The sequence below is a fragment of the Struthio camelus genome, chromosome 12, assembly GCF_040807025.1.
Source record: "Struthio camelus isolate bStrCam1 chromosome 12, bStrCam1.hap1, whole genome shotgun sequence".
In the NCBI taxonomy this organism is placed as follows: Eukaryota; Metazoa; Chordata; class Aves; order Struthioniformes; family Struthionidae; genus Struthio; species Struthio camelus.
In genome coordinates, this window is record NC_090953.1 from 22,114,666 (window position 1) to 22,138,989 (window position 24,324).

The 24,324-nt window shown below is 39.3% G+C and overlaps 1 protein-coding gene across 8 annotated transcripts in view; it reads right to left on the bottom strand.

Moving 5' to 3' along the window:
• Positions 1-24,324, bottom strand: part of SCAPER (S-phase cyclin A associated protein in the ER) — a 232,453-nt gene that overhangs the window by 17,036 nt on the left and 191,093 nt on the right. For all 8 annotated transcript variants that reach the window (XM_068958301.1, XM_068958307.1, XM_009681555.2 and 5 more), the window contains exons 27-29: positions 20,213-20,368; positions 9,196-9,433; positions 5,931-6,080 (exon numbers count right to left, since the gene is read on the bottom strand). In XM_068958301.1, the coding sequence (XP_068814402.1) occupies positions 5,931-6,080; positions 9,196-9,433; positions 20,213-20,368 (544 nt within the window). The remainder of the gene's footprint in view (positions 1-5,930; positions 6,081-9,195; positions 9,434-20,212; positions 20,369-24,324) is intronic.

The window sequence follows — 24,324 nt, forward strand, 5'->3', positions numbered from 1 at the left end:
CAGCTTGGTGGATTTTTTGTTCCCAAGTCGAAGTGCTCCTAAATGGTAGTCAGGACCGCGCCATCAATCACCTGCTGAAATCAGCTATTCTGTAAAATCTACCAGGCGCCTTTTGGCTCCGTGCGGCGTTTTCACAGGTTCTTTCTGAAAGGCTCACAGGACTAACCGGACAACTTCAGCGTGAAATCCGCACTCCCAAGGACACCTCCTCTGAAAAGAAACTACCCAAACCAGAACAAACGCATTTCAGATACTACTTACTTACAAATATGGGCATGACGTCTGCCAAAATTATGAATTCTTGAATATTTACACTTATGTTGTGGCTTTTTAAAATTCCACCAACCAGATCCAGTCATAGCACATTCCCCAAAAGCAACATAAATAATGAAATTTTGATGAGAGCCTCCACTAAAAACCTCTAAATAACTGTTCTTTCAAGCCTTCCTGTCTATTTCTGATTTTCACAATCATATTATCCCATTTTAAAAACATTTTTCTTTTTCTTGCTACATGCTAGAGGAAACTGGCTACACATTCAAACTCAGTACAAGCACAGCACAGAAAATTTCTCTATACGAGGCAACTTTTAATCTAAAGTCTCTTTTTAAGTGCCCTTATAACCTAAGGGCACTTGTAACCATATTTAGGATAATTGTCATATACGTATATATGCATATGTCACATATATGCATGAACTTTAAGTTAACAAAGTTATTCTGCTCCACGTGGAATAACGTGTATTGTTATTTTATGATAGAAATACTGTCCGCCATGTTAAAAAAAAGTAAAAAAAAAAATAAGGAAATGAAAGTATAAGTCAGTCATTTAAAGCAAAGAAGAGGAAAAAAAACCTCAGATTATGAAACCTTCCTTGTGGACCCATCTACTGTGTTTTCTTTGTGTTGGAAACGAGTAATACATTTTGTGAACCTTTCAGAACTGTGGCTTCCATACTACCCTTCAATTTTTTTAAACATTATATTTATTATACCTTGATTCTGCTGTGTGTCGTTTGATAGTTTTAAGTCAGGAGAAATTCCTCTCCCAAAATATCCTGTAATCTTATTGTTCCTTATTCCTTTAACTGGAGCAAGATGGCATGCCTGAAACAGGTTTTATGACACATTTGCCACAACTAGATAGTATGGATATATTTCTAGTAAGTGAATGATACCATTAAACTTAACTCTATGTGCTTCTACTTTCAACTTATGGATTATTAGATATTAACCTTTGAATTTTTAATGAGCTGACAATAAAGTACTGCTCTTGTTGGCAGGACTGTCTAGGGATAGGTTTGGAGGGACAGATAAATAACCGTCTATTCATTCAGCTGATGTAACTGGCAGACAAACTTCTGTGGATGAAAACCTCTTCTTCAAGGACATATGGCTCGTGTATCCAATTTTTTTCGATTATATCGGTTACTCTAATAAAAGTTCTTACTTCTATCTACAAACATTAATTTGGTAATGGAAATTTAAAAACGTGAACTCCCTTTTCCCCTAGCTCTTTCACAGAGACTTTATGTTCTGCAATCTAGTAACAACGTTTTCCAGTATGACAACAGATTCATATAGAGCACTCCAATGAGTGTCGAAGACTTAAAGAACAAAAGCAGATTTTTTTTTTAAATCCTTGCCTAACAAGACATATGTACTACGCAACTTCTTTTGGGGCCTGTCACGCACGATCCTGAGTCCGAGGATCTGAACAGTGAAGACTTTTCACATGAAACATACTCTCTGACTACAGTGAATATGGAAAGATTTTTATTCCCAATACAGCAATGCTAAAGAAGCCAAATCATCTGTCATTCATGTTAATTTAATTATGAGACCACATTCAATTATCCAATATAATATGCAAATGAAGTGATAGTTGACAGCACATGCTAATTATATTCATTATAATAATTAAACCAAAGCAGAAAGGGAATAAAAATGTAATGAAATAGAAGAATATTTTTAATTAACAACCACATTTTAATTAGAAACTGTAATCCTATAGGTTGATAAAGTATGATTGGCTTATTCAAAGATAGGACATTATTTTTATTATCGTTTTGTTTTACATGTCCATCCTTACTATCATGGGACCTATTTTCTTATGCTAATAGATTAAATGGTGGTGTAAAAAAAAAAAAAAAAAAAAAAAAAGCATCAGTTTCCTTGATCGAACTTCATGCAAAGCAGATGCCTAATAAAGCCGAGTTGCGCTGCAGCACGATGACAGAACTCCCTGTCTTGTAAAATGCAAGCTGTCTAACTCTATAGTAAACAAAAGTTCACGTGCCGATACAAAACAGACAGTGTCCTTTAGTCTCGACTAATGGTGTTAAAGCATTTAAAATATTAAAAGAAACACTCCTTGCTTGCTGAAATTTGTAGGTTCATAAGTGATTTTTTTTCCTTCAGCGACAGCAGCTGCCCTAAAAAAAGCCCTGTGAGCGCTAAAACAAAACATGAAAAAAAGGAAAGGAATATTACTAATATATTGTATGTGGGCAGAGTCAGCAAAATCACAGCCTTTTTAAAATAAACAGAGCAAGCACTACCACAACAGGGAGGAATGTATTCCTTGGGGATCCACTGTCCTCCTCGCTCCTCCGCAGAATCGGCTGGGCCGGGACCAAAAGCGGCGGCGGGCAGGGAGGCACCGACCGGGAGCCCGGCCTCCGTCTCTGCGCGCGTGCGGGGACCCCCCGCGCGGCCCTGCTCCGACCCGCAGCTCCTGCAGCTGTACTGAAATATGAATCTCGAAGCCATGAGAGAGGAAAGACCTTTCCCTTTTAATTTGCCACTCCAGTAAGTGTAAAGACTTTTATAGATAGCGTAATAAAACCAGACAAACCTGTATCATATTAAATGATCAGCCTGTGATGCTCCTGGAAGATTTTCTTCTATGAATGTAAAATATTTAGGAAATTGCCCTTTTATTATTTTGACTGCAGAGTGGTAATAATTCTCTTAAATCACAGTACTACTTCAAAAGGTCAATGTTGAGGTTGACAGACTGTAAAATTTCCTTTTCAGAAATCTATCTATTCTCCAAACTGAGAACTGCAAAATTTTGAATAATTAATCCTTTACCCCAATATTTCATTTTGGACATTTTATCTGTCCACATGGGCAGACAAAGGAATCACAAAAGGCACACTGAAAACTCTACACTACTAATTGTTCTTTTTTTGAGAGCAGACAGGAATGCAAACTTAAAATTAATAACAAGGAATATAAATTTATAGAGGAAAAAAGTTGCTACCATATTCTATGAAATATTTGCTTTCATAGGTAATCTGGTGTATCTATTTTTATTTTGCAGCTCTTTCCAGGAGTTCAGGTCTACTATTTGAAAGCTTTCGCTGCGAGATCAATTTTTTATTTTTAGTAGGACTCTGCAGATGATCAATAACAAAAGAAAAAAATTTGGAAGCTCTCAACAAGTAATAAAAAAACCTAAACCTTAAGTGAGTGAATAGAAAGCACTTCCTTTTCCCAGAAAGGCACCACGTCAATATTGGCAGTCACAACACTAACAACACCTGAAGAAAACCTGAGAAAAAAAACTTCTCTAAACCTGAGAAAAACACCTGAAAACAATGACCGTAAGCAAGTCTCATGGCCTGCCCTGTGGTAAAAGAAAAAATACTGCGTTTATAATCCTCCCAACATTTTGCAAGTACTTGAGTGTGCAACACTGAAGTTTTGCAAAACTTTAGCGATGCTATTAGAAATAGCACAATCACCACTCCACTAGGAGTACAACTGTGGAGCTGAAGATACTCAGGTGGAGGTACAAGCCTCTATGGTGATCGGACCTCTCCATCACCTTTCGCTTGTTAGTTCTCAGCAAGTATTGAAATAGAGAACTGTTTGGTTTTTTTTAAACAAAAACCTAAACAGAAACACCATCTTCTCAGTTAAAAGTTTATACAACAGGAACGTGAGAAATTAAATAAAAAGTTAAGTATGCCACGACATCTCTTGAGATGGTGCCACCAAAGCAAGCCATCATAAAAGACTGCTTTTGCTATCTAAAAAGCACTGACGTGCTGTGCTTGTTTTAACAAAGACCTAAACTTGTCTTACAGAGCAGTGGAAGCTATTTTTTAATCTTGAAAATTAACTCAATTCAGGGGTAGATTAGTGATGGCACAGGACCTCAAACACAAGGGCTCACGCTGAAGGCTCCAAGCCACGCCGAATTTGCAGCCGGGCAGCGTGCCCGCAGACAGACGCATGAGGCACACGCTTAGTCCCTTGCCTGCCTGCACTCACCATCGCCATCTGCTTCCCTGGCACTGCGCCTGCTCGCGAGGGTCGGATCCTGGCCCCGGGCACGAGCACTAAACAGCGACAGGCGCTACAGACTGCTGGAGCTGACATCTCTGGTAGGAAATCCCTCTCCTCTGCTATTCCTGGCACTTTTAGAGTTGCGTGTACTCGTTGCAATGAATCACATCTGTTTATACTTGTGTGCCAGAAAAGGCATTTTTTAAACTGCAGAGAAAAGACAACATTGTTTGCTGGCACTTCTGGATGCCAGCGAGAGCAGCGTGGAGCAGCGGGGATCAGGAAATCGCAGCAATATTGCATGGATCTGCAAAATGAACATCTTAAAAAATATTGCCCACAGGCCGTCCCTGTTCCTGAGACGCTCCAGACCACAGTTTATTCTTCAGGGGCCCAAGGCCTCCAGTGGCCTGTCCCCAGAGCCAGTCAGCCTCGAGATCCTGACCGGCATTTGGCTGCATGGGGCAGCAAGGCTGCAGGATCCTCCCTGAGGCTGTGGTCAAAACCACAGAAACATTACTATATACAATTTTATTATATAATTATATAATATATAGGCTGACAGCATTGTCAGCCTTAAGATATTATAATGTTCCAACTATAGTCAACAACTGTAGGATCACGGTCAGGCAGCTTTTGTTTAAATCTTTGCTGACAAGTGGAAACACTTCTTTCTTCTCTCTTCAGCTTAACTGAAAGGACTATGCTTCTTATCCTGAACACCCCCCTCGTGCCCCCTCCCCCCCCCAAATTTAACAAAAAGCGCATTGGCTGTTACAAATATGGAAAGATAACAAGACAAGTAACTTCACAAAATGCAAGTTTGTTGAATCATACCAAAGATTAAGGCAGCATAATGCAATTTTCACACATCCAGAGTCAAGTCTACGTACTCAAAAATAAAGACCAAGTGCCAACTTCTACCTTGACCTACCCCCTGAGAGGCTGTCAGTCAGTCAAGGAAACTGGGAGTTTTAAGACTGCAGGATTTGAAAGAGTTTTTGAAGTTTTGCGTCCGGATAATTTTATAAGCTATTCTTTCCATTATGAGAGGTCATTGAGTCCATTAACAAAAGTGGACAACAGTCAAGAAAGCTAGAGGGGGATTTCCGCTGTTTGTTTGAGAGAATATGTGTTTTGCTACCAAAGATGCAAGTAAAAGGATGGCTTAAACTTAAATGAGCTCTCTGGGTACCCAGGGAGTTGGCGACACTGGCATCTGAGGATATGCCTTCACTGAAGGCTGCAACACGGTTTAAAAAGCTACCTGAGCCGGCTTTAAAAGGGTTCGCTTGGGTACCACAGCCATCTAATCAAGTTGTATTGGAGTTCACCTGGAATTAAAAATAGCAGCTGCTAAGTCTATCTTGGCAGTCAGTAAGGCTAATTATGATCAATGCAACGTCAGCACCACTGTCTGCATACGAATACAGAGTTTGCTTACAGCCACGTAAAATGCATGTTTTTGTGTTAAGATGCAACTTCAGCTTGCATTTCACAAATGCATGCTATTTGTGGTCCTAAGGAACCCCAAGGGCTTCAAAAACAATGTTGAGTGGACTACATTTTTTGTAGGAACCATGACTAAATATGTGCACGGTAACTTCTGATCCCATTTTCTGTTTGCCTTACCTGATTATCTGTGTTGTTTACAGTAAAATAGCCCACACAAATAATGACTTCATGTAGCAGTCCTTCACAGGTATGCTGGGAGCAGTACCATAGCAGCGAGCTGACGATGTGACGGAACGCAAGGGACAGTCCTTCAGCACCCACAATAGACTGAAAAAAAACCCAAAACCAGAAATTATACTCTAGCAGTACATTATAGGAATTACATGAATCACACGTACATCAATCATACATATGCTCATACATACGCTTTTTTTTTTGTTGCAAGTGTTATGTTTGTTGTGACAATGACTTTTTTTGGAGGAAGTCAGAATCAGCTCTTATTTCATTCAGTAATTTATTAGCGCAAGCTGGATTATAATATTAAAAGTCACAGAAATGAAAAGAAGTTCAAGTTTTAGAAGAACACAGGAAAAAAACGGACTGTGCTTAGATGACATTCATTGTAGCATTAGGTTGACTATCTCTTTTGACGTGCATAACGTTCTGGGAAAACTTAATGCTAATAATATTTCTCAGTAATAAGCAAAAGAAAACAAATCATTCTTTGCAAAACAGCAAAATACATTTCTCATTAATACCCTGTATGTTCTGAATGTAGAAGATTAATAACCAGTAATAACTTTTTAAACATTGAAAAAAGTTAGAAACATCCAAAACAAGAGAACACTCAGCTGCAAGGCTTTTGGGGATATTTTTAAAAAGTAGGCAAATTGCTGTAACGCGGAGATTCAGAATTAGATTTTATCTGTGCAGCCCACAGCCTCTATTTAATAAACATGTCAAACAGACAGAACGACACAAGGTCAAAGGGGAAAACCGAAGCATAAGGAAGGAGCATGACAGTCTACTAGCTCTAATGAAACAGCAGCGCAGGCCTCCGAGAAAATCTCTCTCATTTCATAGTTTTCTTGATTTTATACCTTGCAGTCTGCATTAAGCACATATACGTACATCCCAAACTCCAGTACAGTTTAGCTTTAGCATACTCAAAATCTAGGCAGGAAAAGTAGACTCCTCGGCAATTAAAACAGATTCTGCTCCGGACGCTTTTCATGTTGAATTTCGAGAATTCTGGCAAGTTAGAATACTTTCAAAATTTAACACACAACACAGTGACCATTTACTGCTTTCGCTCATGTGAACGCCACGTCCTGAGGTCCGGCCCTATTTAATTAGGGCTGTCCACGCACGCTGCGACCCAGCGCTCTCTGTTTAACCTTCCCTGATAACAACAGGTCAAAGGGCACCTGAGTTTGTGTATAAAAGTTAAACTAATTTTTCAAGGAAACTATGCTCCCTTTTTAGCCAGAATTAATATCAGTTCAGGCTCCTGTGTTGTTTCTCACTACCATCTTTCAATTGTTTAGACTGTCAAATTAAATGAAATATATACCCACGAGCCATCTGGGCTAATGCAAACTCTAGAATACCAGACTTCTTCTGTTAATCAGCGAAACTCTATTCTACAGTCTTACTATTACACGATGAAACTGTTCCTTAGAGATAATAATCAGGCAGCACATAAACTACATCTTTTCCCTCCTTTACCTGGTAGCCTGCTATAGTCCACAAGGTTAGGACGGACAGTCATCTGTCTCAGGTGTACTTCGATTTTTTAACACTACCGAAATAAATGATATTAATATAATGAAACAGGTAGCTGCTGGGACTACACAAGCGTGCCTGTCCATCAAAAACAATACGATGTCTGCAGTTCAGTAAGATGGTTAAACAGATGCCTCACTGAACGGACACCTGTACCACTGAACTGAATAATTCACGCTGGCTAGTTGCCTACTACACTTTAGGCAATAATTACTATCTTACACAATTTTACGTAGAACCAACGTACAGAGACCAGAGGATTGGGGATTTAATGCTGACTGTTGGTTGTAAATGCTCAGACATGACAGCAACTGGTAGAAGGGATTATAGAAAGCATAAAAGGAAGCTGACATGTTTTAAAAATTAACAGTCGTTTCTTGAGATATTGTGAGACGGCCCTTCAGCTGGGGCCGTTTTCGATAGCCTCACGGACTGCAGCTCTTCCAATTCACGTCTTACTCCTAGGTGTACATCTGTAACATCTACATCTATAAACAAACACCTAGCTCCAAAAGCAAGGGCTACCGAACATGCTATAGAAAAGCACTACTATGAAATATTTTGACTTACAGAAAGAAATGTCAGTTAATTGGGCATGAAAGAAATATTTCACCCACAACTCTGACAAATACGTTGTTTCTGTGCCCCATGAAAGCTGACGGGCCTCGATCCTGTACCTGAATCTACACAGATGAACGTTGCCACATGCAAATTGCTCGTTGCCGTTTCAGAGATACTAAACACACTAAAAACTTGCAATTTCTTGCAATTCTTCAATTGCAAGAAATAGCAATTGAAGGAGATATACTAAATTCTTTACTCGTGCAAAGCTCATGCTGGCTTTAATGCCTGTCTGATGGCGTCTGTGGTACAACTTGTATACAAATTACACATGAAACAGAAACCTCTTTTGACGGATTATATGAGAGTGATGTTGCTAAATAATGTTTTGCAAAGTAATGCTTTTTTGACAGGTGTTTTATATGACCAAAACAATAGCTTTGCCAATTCATCTGAAAAATGTATGAGTATTTATATTTTCTTAGTAGGGCAAAATGATTCACTTACACTAAGAATCTCTTTCCATAGAAATATGTAAGAACAAATAAGACTTTTCTATTATAAAATCTTTTTGAAATTTATGTGAATAAAAATATGAAGAGATTTTGTCAACAAAACTGTACTTGAATGAAAAATGTTGATAGCAAGTGATTTTCGGTTTCAGTTGTGTAATCTTAAGTGCAAGCAGCCACTGAAAGCACCAAAGAATGTAAATCATGGTTGTAATATAAGTCCTTTTACAGGAGAAAAAACTGCTTTTTGATTTTCACGAAGAAGTTTTTTTTTACATTTTTGGGACTTACTAAATATAAAAATTACTAGGCTGAAAATGAGTGTTTTTCAACAGAAAAAGTAAAAGAGCATATTAAGCATTTCATATATTCTGAATTTTCACTTTTTGATTAAACCCCCCCCCTTTCATTAGCCATAGTTACACAGCAGAAACAACAATAATTTGCAATTTTATGCATGAAAAACTAATAAACATTTAATCGATGAGCTTGCTAAAGACCTTAAAAAGATGAACTTCGTCCAAGAAAATACAAGCAATGATTAAGATTTTCCCTCTGAATACGAGTTTTCAAAGAGCAGTTACCTGAAAAGCAGGCAGATCGAGAACAGCAAAACTGTTGAAGAACCGCAAACTCTGAATGGCGACCTGGATGGTGCTCTCGGCGTAGCTGTCCTTGGGACTCGCCGTGTTTGGATCGGAAATGGTCCCGTGGAAGAGGACGCAGTACAGCATGTGCAAGACTCCCACTAGATCTGTAGACTGAAGAACGGCCGTTAGTCCTGTGGGATCCTGGCGCGTATTGTCAAATATGTTCCAAGATCTGTCAAAGAAACATTAAACCGTCTAAAGAGGATACGAGCATCCAGGGAGAACGCGTTGCACAGGGAGGTAGGACTTCTGATCCGTCAAATGGAGGAAACCAAGTAAAAGGAAAGTTAAAAAGGAAAAAGTTGACGTCCAATGCGTCATCAAACCACAACGTTTCCACAAAGTACTTTCCCTAATCTGAGCATCATCTCGTACTCTTTTTAATTGCAGTATAGCAGTATTTCAAATACCTCTCTCCCCACACACTGGTGTCTTTGATTCCCAAATGGGTTCACGATACTGGAAGTTCAGCAGCTTTAAGGTCTGAGGCCTGGGGGCAGTTTTAGGGGCTCCGTTCAAGCCTCTCCTGCAGGTCCGCAGCCTCCACCCACCTTTCTCTCCTTAAGCAGTAGCTAGCAGAGGTGGGAGAAGGCCTGGGAGACCCTTCCTGCCCTCTGTGCCAGGCCGCAGGTAGTCAGTTTGTTGCAGTGCCTAAGTAGCAAAAGAGGTTACTAGGACCAGATGATCTTAATCAAATAGTTCTGCAGGAATTTAAGATGAAGGGGTTGAGCAGTTAATAAAAACATGCTATTTCTGATTTCGGTTAGGTGCTTTTACGGAAAACTGTACGGTAGCAAAGCATAAATAAGTATGAAATGGCCAAGGCAAATGAGTACAGCTTGCGCAAATGGAAACCAGGCTTCTTGGGGATCTTTAGGGTAGGCATAGGAAAGTCTTTGGTCGCCTGGGATATTCAGGAGAACAGACAAATGACTCAGCATGTTCCTTCTATTCCCACATTTAAACTTTCAAAAGCATTTAACATAATCCCTCAATGATTTGCACAGTTCCTGTTTTTTCACGTTATTGATAATCTAGAAAACGACACAGGCCAGTCACTACTAGAGAAAATGTAAGACCGTGACTACTCTGCAGGTAAACTAGGAAAGCTGGATGAACGTGTAGTAGGCTGGCAAATACAAAATAAAGTACACAAATTTTACGTACTGTGTGTTCTAATCCTAACCCATCCTGCAAAGCACTTGAACCTCATTAGGGAAGCTTGACGAAATACATCATTTAGTCTATAGTGGCAATCAAAGGAAACAATAAAACATTAAGATACAATCAGCAGTAACACTGAAAATATGGTACCTGTTCAAAGTCTGGCTACTATGTTTCCTTCTTAGAAAAAAGAAAGAAAGAAAAAGAATGAAAAAAAAGAGATGAGATCCAGAAAGAAAGAAGCATCAATACTACTGAATTAAAAGAGACTACAGAGATTGTTTTGTTTTTTTTTTTTTAATAATCAAGGGAAACTACAATAGGTGATAGAAGAAAGAGCAAATGTTATAGAAGGTGTTATAGAAGGACAAATTAGATGAGGACATCCTTTCCCTTTCTCATAAGAAGCAAAAATAAAGGAAATGGGGAAAAAGTACGTATAAACAGAACTGGAAAGGGGAACTGCATTTTAAAACAGTCTATACCTTTGAGGACCTCAGTTTAAAAAAGAAAATACTGGACATTTAGAGGACTGAACGTTTCTGTTGACCAGAATCCATAAGCAGCTTTTCCTTGACCAGAACTGCTCAACTGGAGAATTTCAGTATCGAGGTCAGAGGCAGCCAATACTATGGACATGGCACTGCTCTCCTCACATCGCTGTTCTCATTCACTAAAGTTTCCAACACAAATCCTAGCTAGGATGACTAACACTGTTTTTTGTGATAGAGACGCTTGTCTTCAGTGGTGCAAACTGAAACCAGGAACCGAGCCACTACCAGCCCTTGGTTAACATCATCTGGGTCTGTCATTGACTCATTTTCTAGTAAAGCAAAAAAAAAAAAAAAAAGAAAGAAATAAGAAAGCACCATCTTACCCAACAACAACAGCATCTCTTACCCAACAACAACAGCATCTATCAATGAGAACTTTTACTTGTAATAGAAAAACTTTCTTCCTTGGACGAAAGAGAAAAAGAGAGAAAAAGGCAGAGTGGAACAACAAACCTGCATCTTCCACATCCCAAAGAATACCCTGGTAACAATTTCAAACACAGTTTAAATATTTAAAGAGAATGAAAAACAACAGTTACATGCAATAGCATCTTAACAGTTATAACAGCAAACTTCAGAGCTAGTACCCTTAGGCAGTTTCTCGTGAATACAATTCTTCCATAAGGCAGTATGAGCAGGCACTAAATACACTGGTGATACCTGGTGGCTTTAGAGCCGAAGGCTGTGATAGCCCCAAGCTCCCTGCTGTGCCCCTGAGCACGATCGCGCGGCAGGTGGCCAGGGACTGAGTTTCCACATCTCCTAAGCGGAGGCTGATCCCTTGCAGGGAAAGGAGGTGAGATGCAGGAGGCTTAGGGAGGTTATTTTAGCGCTCAGGCTCTTTAAGTATCTCTGCACCTGCTTGAGAGCCTGCGAGGGCTCTTCTCTCCGCTCTATCTGCCTTGAGTGCAGGCAAAGAGCAATACAATAGTGTTCGGGCTGCACACAATTTACAGTATGAGCATGTCATCTGCTTTTACCACTCCTCTTTCACATCTTTACATTTAGAGAGCAGTCACTTAATCATTTTTGCTTATCAGTTAGATCAAATACGTAAGGAATGATTTTTTTCTGAAATTAGTGTTTCATGGGTACCATTTCTTTTAAAGCACTTCCTATTTACAGCCTGTGAATAGCCGTTGTGACTGAAACAAAGCTTTAAGTACAGCATCTTCTGCTACTACCCCAACAATTATTTAATGTCCAGTCCTATTTCAGGGATACCTATGTTATGCAAAATAACCGCAGGACTGCGTAATTGCCTCATAAATCCTTGAGAGCCGAAATCACATTTTCAGATACAGGACGAACAAAAACAAGGTCAGGGTGTCCATTTTCCACCACCCCTGTTGCGTCAGCGATGCCTCCGCTCCTGTCACTCACCACCGGATTACTTCCATTCCAGCTCGGCAAGTTAGAGGTCAGCCCGCAGCTCGAGGCTAATGTGTCTGCGTTTATTGCTCAGGTTCCAGCACGGGGGGGTTTGTTTAATACAGACTGCCTTCAAGGACCAGCTGGGACTCCCAAGTCTCTTTTAAAGAAACTCTGCCACAAGCCTGACTGTGACAGCTTCACAAGGCTGCTGGGGTGGAGTTCTTTCAAAATATATATAATGATATTTGAAAAACAAGTCGAAGGGGAAAAAAAAAAACAATAATTACAATTATGATTTGATGCCATTTACCTACTGCAAAAAGAGAACCACAAACATTCAGCCTGTGGTTTGCAACACTCACAACAATCCTCACATCTACGCCGTAAAGAATAAAAGGAGGAGGAAAAAACACAAGAGCTCTAAGCCTGTTGGGAACGGGGCTATGCTGCACAACAATTTATGACTTACTTTCCTTTTCCTATGTCTGGACTCCGTGCACAAAATCTTCATTTTGAAGCTCTGCGGTCTTTAAGTGAGTGTGTTTAAACGGAGTCAGCAGAGAGACACTTCCTGAGACATCACCCAGCCTTGCCAGCTTTGTGCAGCGCAGATTCCTGGCGCATAGTTTCAATTCCCGCTGGAGCGCTCACCCGGCTGCAAGCAAGGCCCTAGCGCGGAGGGCTACGAAAGGAGGGCGAGCTAGCAGCTCTCGGACCGCCTCTGGGCGCTTCGACAACTTTGTTGCATGTGTCTGTGGGCTCCTTAGTACTTAAAAGTTTTTTGAGGTCCACTTCTGTATTCTGCAATATGCAGTAGCCAAAATGTGCTAACTATCACTTAACGACACTCAAGTAACGGGAATATTTATTTCCAGTCTTATGCGATAGCACAGCGCATTTTGCCAACCAGTATCTCTTTATTTCAATTCTATCTTAGTTTTTCCAAAAGTATACAACAGAAAAACTATCAGTTGAAGAATAAATATGCATGAACAAACGATAACCCCAAATTAATTACTGTATATGATCTCTCACAGCAATTTGTTGTGACTAAATGCAGTGAGAAGATTGACCAATTTTACCACAGGTTAAAGTTAGCTTACTTTCAGCTCTCACTCCATCATTGCTTTTAAACAGTCCCATATGAAAAAGCTTATATAGCTGGATGAAATTCTTTTACTGTTTTGTGCTGCTCTGGAGCAGCGAATGAATCAAAATATACATAAAAAAGTCAATTGCAAAACTGACTTAAAAGGCAAGCATTATTTTTTTTCACAGAAAAGACTAGGAATTTTAAAGTTAAACCCCAGAACAAAGCTGTTTTTTTTTTTTTTTTTTTTAAAAAGGCATTCTGTCTGCTAGGTTTGGCTTGTAAAAAAAAAAAACTACTGTGGAATTGAAGGAACCGTTAGAAATGTTTATTTTTGATTTTGCCTGTATTACAGTTAATTTGTACATGAACAGGCCACTGGCTCCTGTTGCTTTTAACTGTCAGTTATAACCACTTTAAGCCTAAATATTTACAATAAAAAGGTAAAAGACGTTATTCATACTGCTTGTGGGCTTTAAAGAAGAAGAAAAAAAATCTACCTGAGATGTGGGAAAATAAAGCATGACCTTTCATGTCTGCTGCTCTGAGTGATTTCGATCAAGTTTGTAAAACAGTGAATTTCATACATTTAGCAGATTTCAAAAACCTTTTTAGTCGAATGTAGGCCCAGTGAAAATTCAGTGATAACTGTCAGGACACAGACCGAAGTGAAAACAAACAAACCAAAAACCGAAGTGAGCAGGTAAAAAATACAAATGTGCCTTATTTCTGAAGTCAGCCAAGAGAGCAAAAAAAATTACTAGAAGATAAGAATTCTGCAAATAAGGACAAATTTGAGGACAAGGCAAGAAATACCATCACGTGCATCTTTTCCCATTGCAGTATCTACATTGCACCTTCATTGTTATCAGCTATCGGCGCGCAGCCTCTGAAGATGACCGCACGGTTTGCACCCTCCGACCGCTGCGCTCTCCAACGCACCTTTCCAGCTCAGCTCGCGGCAAGCCGGCGGGTGCTGACGACCAAATCAGAAGCCATGCTGAAGGGAAGCAAAATTTACCAAATTTCTTATATTGGCTTATATAGCTGGGAAAACGGATGGCCTTTCAAACTTTACCAAGTCTCTGCAATGAGCACAGAAAAACAGGTGAATATTTACATGATAAGCAAAGAAGTCGCAGAGTCTTTAAGAAGCTCACTGAAAGGCAGGGGACCTGCACCAGGGGCTGCCACCCGGACAATCAGACGCTGCCAAAAAGGAGCGTCAGGAACTGGTACAGGGTTTGGATGACTTACAAAAAAAGGTTAAAAAAATATTAAAATGTGGATATATCAATCCCAGGATAGAAAGATATTAACCAGTGATACTTCACTGCTTAAAATACACCACTACTTATTATAAACAGGAATTCTATTACAGCTTGATGAGAAACAGCATACTCTGCAGAACAAGTATAGAACTACAATTTCAGCAAGCGTCAATACGAGCAAACTATTTATATTTGAAAACATATTGTTTTAAAAACTGAGCTAACAAGCAGACAAGCCTCTTTAAGGGTATACATTATAATGTTTGTATATTTGAAATATATTCTCTAGATTAAAAACACGAAGCCAAATGGAAACATAAGTTTTCAAAAGGCTTAGAATATAATCTGTTTTTTTTTTATATTAGGATTTAAAAACTACCATCTGTGTTTTTGCTTCTAAATTATTTCATTTAGAAAAAGATGTCAAAATAAAGAGGGAAAATAATAATTAAAGAAGTATAAGTAAGTATTTAGCACCTGTCAGACCTTGTTCCAATTCACATTATTAAGCTGGGAACTACAGCGCTGCGTAGAGTGGGTGACTTGAAACATTTCAGTGATTTCAAGAGTAAATTTTCACTAGTTCACAGTACTTGCTGGATCTGCTCTCTGTTGGAAGCGATGAGAAGCACAACCAGCATTCAAGCTGACTACTTGCACCCGATTCGCCACCCAGCAGCCAAAACAGGCATTATCTTAATTACGGTAATAAAACTGCAACCAGACCAGCCCACTTCCTCGCATATCTGTGACATGACATTCACGATTTTTCTGGACCAAACCCTACATATCTGCAGCATTCTGCCCCAGCGGCTTGTAATCCACAGCTTCTTTAGCCGCTGACAAAGATTTATACGCGTTCCAGCGCTCTTTTGAGATAACACGTAGCAGTAACAACTTAGCGGCCCTACTGCTAGGACTTTCTGCCTTCCTAGTACGCTAATACTTGCTTGTAGACGTTCCTTACATAAAGAACGTGGCAAGAGTTTTCTAAAAGCTGGCGTCCCAAGGAGTGCCGTGATTCGAGGGACGATTATTTGCAATGTTATGCTTACGAACAACGTGCTCTCCTCTGTGTGCCTGCCTTGCCGTTAGCCTGCCCTACTGCTCTCGAGGCGAAGAGCGCTCTCGCTTGGCGCTCAACCCTTAGGCTGCAGGGCGGCCGGGAAGCCCGCTGCCGCCAGCTGCTGGCACGTCAGCATCCAGAGCTCCCGCACGACGCCAGGTCCGCCCCTGCGAGACCCGTTAATTCGTAGCTTCCGTTTTGATCTCGCGCTTACTGGCGTAGCGCTACGCTTTGGCGGAAGCGTCAGCATACGCTAACAGTCACGGGTGAAACGAGACGTTAGCTGTAGCCCTCTGCAGGGTAATAACTAACCTCTTGGACAGAAATTTTGCTTCCAGGCACTTATAGGGGAAAAAAGGATAGAGAGTTGATGAACACTAGGCTGTACAGGAACAGACATGCACGTAAGCAAGCTACTCGCTGCACTGATGAAGGACTCGCCATGTATTCTCATTTACTGTCTTAGTGTCTTACTCCTACTTAGGAGCAGGGAAGGGTAAGCTGGGGCCGCACGGGAACGTCTTTGTTAAGGCAGAACCAGCTCCACGCGCTCCCTGCCTGCTCACTCTATTCTGCCTTGTGTTCACAAGCCAAGGACGCTCCACATGCACGACCAGGATTCAAGGCCCCCAAATATGCCTTATATCTCCCCCAGTTACAGTAAAACACTCCTTTGGAAAACAAAGCTATCATCCTGAACGCTGTTATGCACCTGGATGTGGGCACAAGTTGCAAGACAGGTTTGTATGGATATATAACCCATCGTTATTCTGTAAAAAGTCTATTTAATAATTTGCTTTATTCTAGGTTAATAATTCCACCTACTGTTACCCTCAATAGTGAGCAAAAAAGCTAAGCGTTATTGAGTTTACAATTTTCAAATCTTAGCATCAAATGTCAGGTATGTCAGGTGTCATCTTTTGCTCAGCAAATAGAGATAGCTTGGTATTCAAGCACTGATGTGCATTTTACGGTTTCTTACCGCATACCGCATACCGCATAATAAAAGATAATGCTCTATTTTCAGCTCTCATATACATATATATTTTAAACTCTCAGTGAGAAACAAGCGCTCACCTCCCTTGCTAGCAACGGATGCAATACAGCATAAGAAAGATGGGACTTTGAACAGCAGGTCCCAGGTCACCCCCACCGATTCTCACTAACAGAAAAAGATATAAAAATCATCAAAATAAGGTCGACATGGAGTTGTGTATTATTAATGTTTTCAACAAAAAAATCTTTTATACCTATTACAGAGTGTTTGGAAAATGTGGTATCACATCCACAGCAAACCTTAAATTAAAATAATCCATCAAGCATTTATTAACCAGTACCAAAAATGAACATTTGAAAGGTAAGATCAATATTAAAGTTAAATCTTTTTAAAGACTTTGACAATAAATAATAATAAAGAAAAATCCCTCTCTTATAATAACGTATGTTTATAAAGTATGTTCAGAATGGACTCCCTCATTTCAATAACTTTTTATGATGTTAAAATTGAGAATTCTTCAATTTATGTTACCACGTTAGCAGAATTTTTCTTTATTGTATCTAGCTGTGTGATTTTGAACTTTTTTTAAAAAAGTCTACCATGGGAATAAAAATGTATCTTAGTTTAATATCTCTAATTTTTATCTTCTATGGTAGATCACTCATACACCTCATTTAACATTTCATGCTGAGATACATATATGATACCATTTGACACTATTCTCTACTAAACAATATCGATGTGACATCTTGCCTACAACTGATCCAACCTGGGAATCTTAACGAAAACAGAATAAGAATAGCAAAGGACAATACTCTTAAAAGAAAGAGGAGGACTGTTAGTCTGCAATGAAATTCTTGATGTAGACCTGGAGCCCAAACACGTGACTGAGATCTCTTCCCTGCCTAGCGTATAAAGGAAAGTTTGCCACAAAATAACTGTCCAAATAAACACGGGGTCTCAGTTTAGAGCTTGGTTTATATTTTGCACACGCAAGTTTACATGCATTCAAAAAGTAATTAGAGAAGTTCCTGCAAGAAAGACTCACCAGAACTACAGGATACAAGCACACCTTCTTTGCATGTGAGAATTTTTAGCTCCAAAAAAACCCTTGGAGGTGGGGAAAATACTGGGGGGAGGTACAGCTTAGGCTTTTCTTCATACTTTTTAGGGATCCACTATTGGCCACTTTAGAGGAAATTAAACTTGTGACCTGGAACATTCCCAGCAAATTATAACAGTTTTCCTTAGCTTTGGCAGCATTTAATGTCTATTTTCACAGACTCACTGCTCTTTTTCTCCAATATAGGCATATATTATTTATTCAACTGTACAGTCCATTCAGGCTTTGTCTTCTGAGCCACGCTTTGTTTAACGCAAAAGAATATTTCTTTTCATTATTAGTACTGAAAGTTAGCTACATGCACTAGGGAAAATAATTATTGTGATCTTTATAGGAAATTCTGTCATTTTCCTTATAATAATGTTGCTCTTGTAATAACGGTGAGAGCCTAATACACTAATATCTTTTTTGGCAAAACTTCCTTTGATGCTACAGAGTCAGAGAACTGGTGGTACTTACTAGTTTTTTTTTGCTCCCTCAGCAACATCTTCAAATGAAATAAGATCAGAGTGATCAGATAGTTACTCTGATGTACAGAGGTGTCCAACATGGCATGTTTGCTTGGTGCTCATGCACGTATAAATTGAGTTGAGGAATCAGAAATACCAGATTCTGAATAGGTTGCATTGCTGTCCTACAATTCACCATGAATACAAGAGGCAGCTGTACTTCTCACAAACAAAGGCTGCCTTTTGTGCTGTAGATCACGTATCATACAACATGTATTACTGTAATGTGACATATTTAAGAATTCAGCAAATTTGTGCTCTATTTCGGCCACCTTAATCTATGTTCAGCAACACCTTTTTCGATTTAAATCACCTCAAATAGTAAGGAGTCATGCAACATGGCAGAAGTACGCTCTGCATTCACTTCTCAAATGAGAGCGGGCTTAGGTGATGAAAGACATTTAATTTAAACTGCCTTTTTACTCAGCTGCACCGGAGCTTTTGATCTAAAGGTGAAAGCCATCAGTTTTGAAATCTGCAAGTGCATTCCTCTGGTTTCTTTTCATGCTCAAGTGAACCACAGTCAATCGTGAACAATCAGCACCTTGGGTTAAAATCAAAAGCATTGCTGTTATATGCAAGTACTAAGATCAGACACTGTTTTGCACAACTGTGAAGAAAAATGCTCAACCCTCCAAAATTCTTATTCTGCTAAAAAGCACAGATTTTCCTGAAAGAAGTACCTACACAGTGCTGTATTATTTTGAGGCACAAAGATCTCTAATATTTTGGGAAGCATATGCGAGCTTCAGAAATTCCAAATGTTATATTATTCACTGGTGTGGCCATAACTATTACTCCACTAAGAGAAGGGTGATTCTTTTAGTATGCATTTGACTTTTGGCAGCGTTGCCCTGGAACGTAAAATGCCAAGTTGGCAGCTTTCGGAAAGGGAAATTTCAGTAAGTTTGGGTAGTCTCTCTAGGCTCATATTTCTAGTAGTTCTTTTTCCATATGCCTGTGGCCCCGAGTTACCAGCAACAGCTCTTACCTGCAGCCTTGTTTCTTATTTTATATTCTATTAACTCTTGTTCCTCATCACTAACATCATTTTTCCCTTTCAGAAATTCATTTTAAAGTTCTGTCAGTGTTGTCTTCTCCTGACTGTAGGACAGTCTGATGGCGGTGGTTCTAGTGTGTTGACCCTGAAGCTTTGAAATCTTTTGACTTTAAAAAACACATTCCTTCTGGTCAGGCTGTCCTAGAGCTGTAGATTAGGGAAGTCCAGATTTGCTAGAAGAAACTCAGGCAGAAACATACCTCATGCTCATCCTCCCCACCCCCAAAATAGAGGTTAGGCTAAGACGAATGAACCGTTTGTATTAGAACATTCCCTGGCAAATCTAATAATACTTTTCTTTACAAAAAATCTAATTCCCTTACTGACAGCGGTATTTTAAAGAACAAAAGCTGAATTAGGCTACTCAAGAGACAAATCAATTAAGAGTTGATTTTAGTTGATAATAAAATACCTCCTGAAATCCTTAGGACTGGACACTTAAAATTACTAGTGATAAAACCCTCTCTATAATGATGAGTAAGAGAGAGAAAGTTTGCAGTTCTGATAAATGACTTACAAGAATCAAGACTCAGTGCAGGTAACTAATTACAGTTCAATAGTGAAGGGGTGAGCAGAGCAAATTTCCTGCACCAGCTCTTTATCAGTTCTTATTGTGTGACTAAGAACGGTTCTGGTTTCTCACCTATTCAGAAAGTTCACTTCCATGAATGCAGTGTCTGCAGGTAGCTACAAAGTTTGCTACCTGCTGAACATACAGGAGATGACGGATCAAGTGCACCTACCTTCCATTGACAGCAAAACAGAGTTGACATATTCCGTGCAACACCGCTGTGGCATTTTGCAGAAACGTGGCTATTTTGGGATTCTCATCAACAGGGCCTTGAACGGAGAGGAAACAGCAACACAACTTGTCTATCAATCCTATGTTCACCACATAGCTAGAAATGGACAAAAAAAAATTGAATTAAAAATAGTGCCATTCCAGTTTTGATAACTTCACAAAGTAACGTCTGCTTCACTACTATCAAACTATACAAAATGCAGGTTGTGATTATTTAAACGCTCTTTCTTAAAGGGTTCAATAAAACAGTTCAAACCACAGTAACTTCAGATCTGGCTCTCCATAACTATTAGTAGTTTTTGTTAAGAGATCTGCCTGTTGTAGGATAATTTGTATTATATCATTCAAGAAAGATGAATGTAAATGTTTATTTTACCATACTCCTAGAAGGACAATGGAATTTTGCCATAGTTAAATGATTTATAACAATCTTGATAGTTCCGCAACAGCATGACTTTTTTAGCTTGAAGAGACAAACTTCCTAGAACACACCAATTCACGAAGACAATGATGTTACCCAGATAACGTTTTACTGCAATAAGTATATCATAATAACCACTGCCCATCTTTTTTTCTTTTCTTTTTAAAACATCGGCAACAGCTAAGAGACTAACAGAACATGCAGGTAACAACCTTCAACTATCAGGAAGGATCAGAAAGCCTCCTCAGGGGCTCGCCCAAAACTCAGGGTAGAGAAAACTACGACAGTGACTTTATTCTTCTTCTTCTTCTTCTTTTTTAGATCAGAAAGCCTCCTCTTTCTTTTTATTATCAGAGATCAGACCACCATTTTCCCTATGGCTGAAGCTTCCACTTCAAATTTCTAACACCTTGGAAAGCTAGGTCAAAGATTTTGCAGTTTGTTCCTGTACATGAACACCGAGATCTGTCCGTCCACACCAGGTTCTTTCACACTTTGATCATTATTATCTTGTTCTTTCTGATTGTACTAATCCTTAACTTCTCTCAAATCCATTTAGTGCTAGGCACGCAGATCGTTTTTCTTCCACGTCACCTAAGTTCATACACTTTCCCTTCCCTACCACAAACATTCAACTTCTCAGACTTCACTCCTCCTCGGCTGTTCATTCTGCTGACTTATATGAGATCAGCTTTCTCTGGGGAGACAAATATTCCAGCTTCAGTCACCTCCTTCTCTTTCCCTTCTAAGTTTCTTTGCTCTTTCTTCCACTCCACCTTTATCAAATGGGAAAAATGTCTTGTCAAAATCAGAAAAACTGCCATTATATTCTTTGCCACTTGACTTAACAGACACGGGCAACTAAGATTCCTTCCAGACACCATCAACTGATTCACTGTTTTTACACTGATAATCTATAGAAAACACTAGATTATTATTACCCCATCCTCCCAGCTGTTCTGCCTACTTGTTAGTCGAATCCATCCACTAGAGATTGTCTGTTAGGGTGTAAGCTCCTTGAGATGGGGACATCACTGGCTACACGTTTCCATAACGTCACGTCCACCCTGATTTGACTGAGGTATGGAACAATAAATATAGTAAATAATAACATTTATTGTAAATAAATAATACTGATTAGATAATGCTTCTCCCTAGGAGCTGTACGACTATGAAAAATGAATATTCCCTTGAATCTTACTGTTTGATTTTGGAAAATCAGAGATTCCTAAGACTTGGTAATTTTTCACAGTGTTGCTGCTCAGAGATTAATATCTCCTCAGGGCTAGAAGCCAGAATTTCTGCCAAAGTCTGCCTTTCTGACACAAAGCTATCGGGAGCAATGAAAGTAATTAAGAATAAAAATACATGGAGTACAAAGCAAGAAATCTGACTGAACTGTGAAAGGCTTTTTAAAACTGATGAAGTCTAGCAGTTAAAAACACTTAAAGACGCATAAAGATTATTAGTTACACATTGACTGCTCAGGTAAGTTTGGTTTGTCTGGCTTTTCTATTTAGTAACACGAAAGGCTACCAGCGTTAGGTTTCTTGCAGATTTTGATCTAAGAAATCCACCTAATCATACAGGAGATAAACAAGCTTGCCAGTACTGGCAGATAATTCCAGGAACCGAGTTAGATATATCACAGTCACAGAGGAGTGCTGAGCGTTAGAAATCTCTGTGGAATAGGAGAGGAAAGGAGGAACAGAGAGCAAGTAAAATGAGAGATGAGGAGCATCTCTACTAAATGACTGGCATCCACAAAACGTGCTCATTGCCCACCTCCCTTTACATCCACGCTTGGATACAAAGTGGTAGAAGTTGCTGGTCTTTTGGCAAAGAAGAAATGCATGAGAATTTTGAGTCTATTGGGACTATTCCCAGGAGCTGCAATGAGCAGAAACAGGAAGCGCTCACTTCCCTACAGAGCCGAGCATACAGATGAGGGGAATGTCAAAGCTCTGTAATCTATTCCCTTCATCTCTTAGATATTTTAACAGCAGTAGCATAATCACAGTAATCTGGCTACCCTTTGCTACCCAGACAATGACTAGGCAGTTGTTGTTTATGTATTAGGTCTAATTTTCCCAAATAGAAAAAAATACATTTTTATTTCAACTTTCCACTTTCTTCCCCAGTCTTCCTAGAACTCTTATTTAATCAGCTCTGCAAGGACACATGATACAATGACTTGGAGGTGAAAGATTCTCATTAATAATATAATTTGTCAGTTTTTGACTAGTTTAAAATGCCCTCTCTCTTTTTTCCTAATTGCACTATTACCTTGTCATCGTGCCTTTCATTCTCCATTTATAACCAGATCCCTTCAAGTGCCCGAGGTGAAAGACCTAGGTGGATTCTCATGTATCTTCTTAGCTTAAGGGTATGCCTGTGCTTGGCGCAGTCAGTGTCAGATGTCCGTTCCGCACAAATATCAATAAGCAGACCTCCCACCCTCCCATTCATAAATGGGGAGAACACAGCGTCCTGAAATTTCACACTCTTTCAAAACCAGTTTGGGGAGGAGGTGGGTTACCTGAGAACAATAAAGTTTTAGAGGTCACTGGTATCTATGACAACTATTTGTTTTGCTTTCCTCACCCAGCTGTCTTTTTCGTATGCAACAACCTCATACCCGACTTCAAAAAGTCTGAAGATGACTAGTGTGCAAGTTTCAGCACAAGTTAAGACAAAAAAGTACTACAACAAACAGTCCAGTTTGGTGACTGATGTTCTCTGTGCCACATTTTCAGTCGCAGATCATCAGCATTCCATTTCTTCAGGGGCTGAAGATGTTTTGCTGCCTACTTACACCATTTATTAGTTAAACTATACAATTAGCTGCATACATGCTGCCCAATATATTAAGGACAGGAAAAAGAAACCTAATTCTTTGGGGTAGGATCATCAGCTCTAAGTATCAGAAAGGAAACCTGGTGTTCAGTCTTGTGGAAACGGTCAGCTGTGTTACAGATTTTTATGTTTTCCTCTAAACATATTATCTATGTAAATGTTTATGACAGAAGAGGAGATTTCTCATTAAACAGAATAGCCTTACATTACGTGTAAGAGAGAATGTTTCTGAAATATAAAAGGAAGGAGGAAATAAAAATTATGCACTTTCCTGCATAACACAAAAGCTGCAAAAAAGAAAATACCTTATGCTTTAGTAATGGGAAATGGACTGATCTAAAGAGAATAAATATTCACAGACGTGCAAAATCTCACACATAACCTGTATGAAAGGACTATTGTTAGTTTTTACACATCAGCTACTCAGACATTCAGACATTTTACTTCTTTCTTGTAAACACTGTGGTATTATGATGAATTACATGATCATATACTCTCTGTTCCACAGGACTCCTGTCTCATGGCTAGGTAGGGAAGCGCTCACACAGTGCACAGTTAAATTTTCTTCTTGTCACATTTACTGCATACTGTAGAAAAAGGAGATTTCAAGAGAAAGTAATTTTCTCACTCACTTTATTCTAAAGTATTTAATGACTAGTGTACCTGCAAGCTTTCACAATCATGAAATATTTCATGTTCATAACATTCCCGCAAACTGAGGAGTTGGTATTACCCAAAGTTTCCATGTAAGAAACAGAAGCACAAACACACTAAAT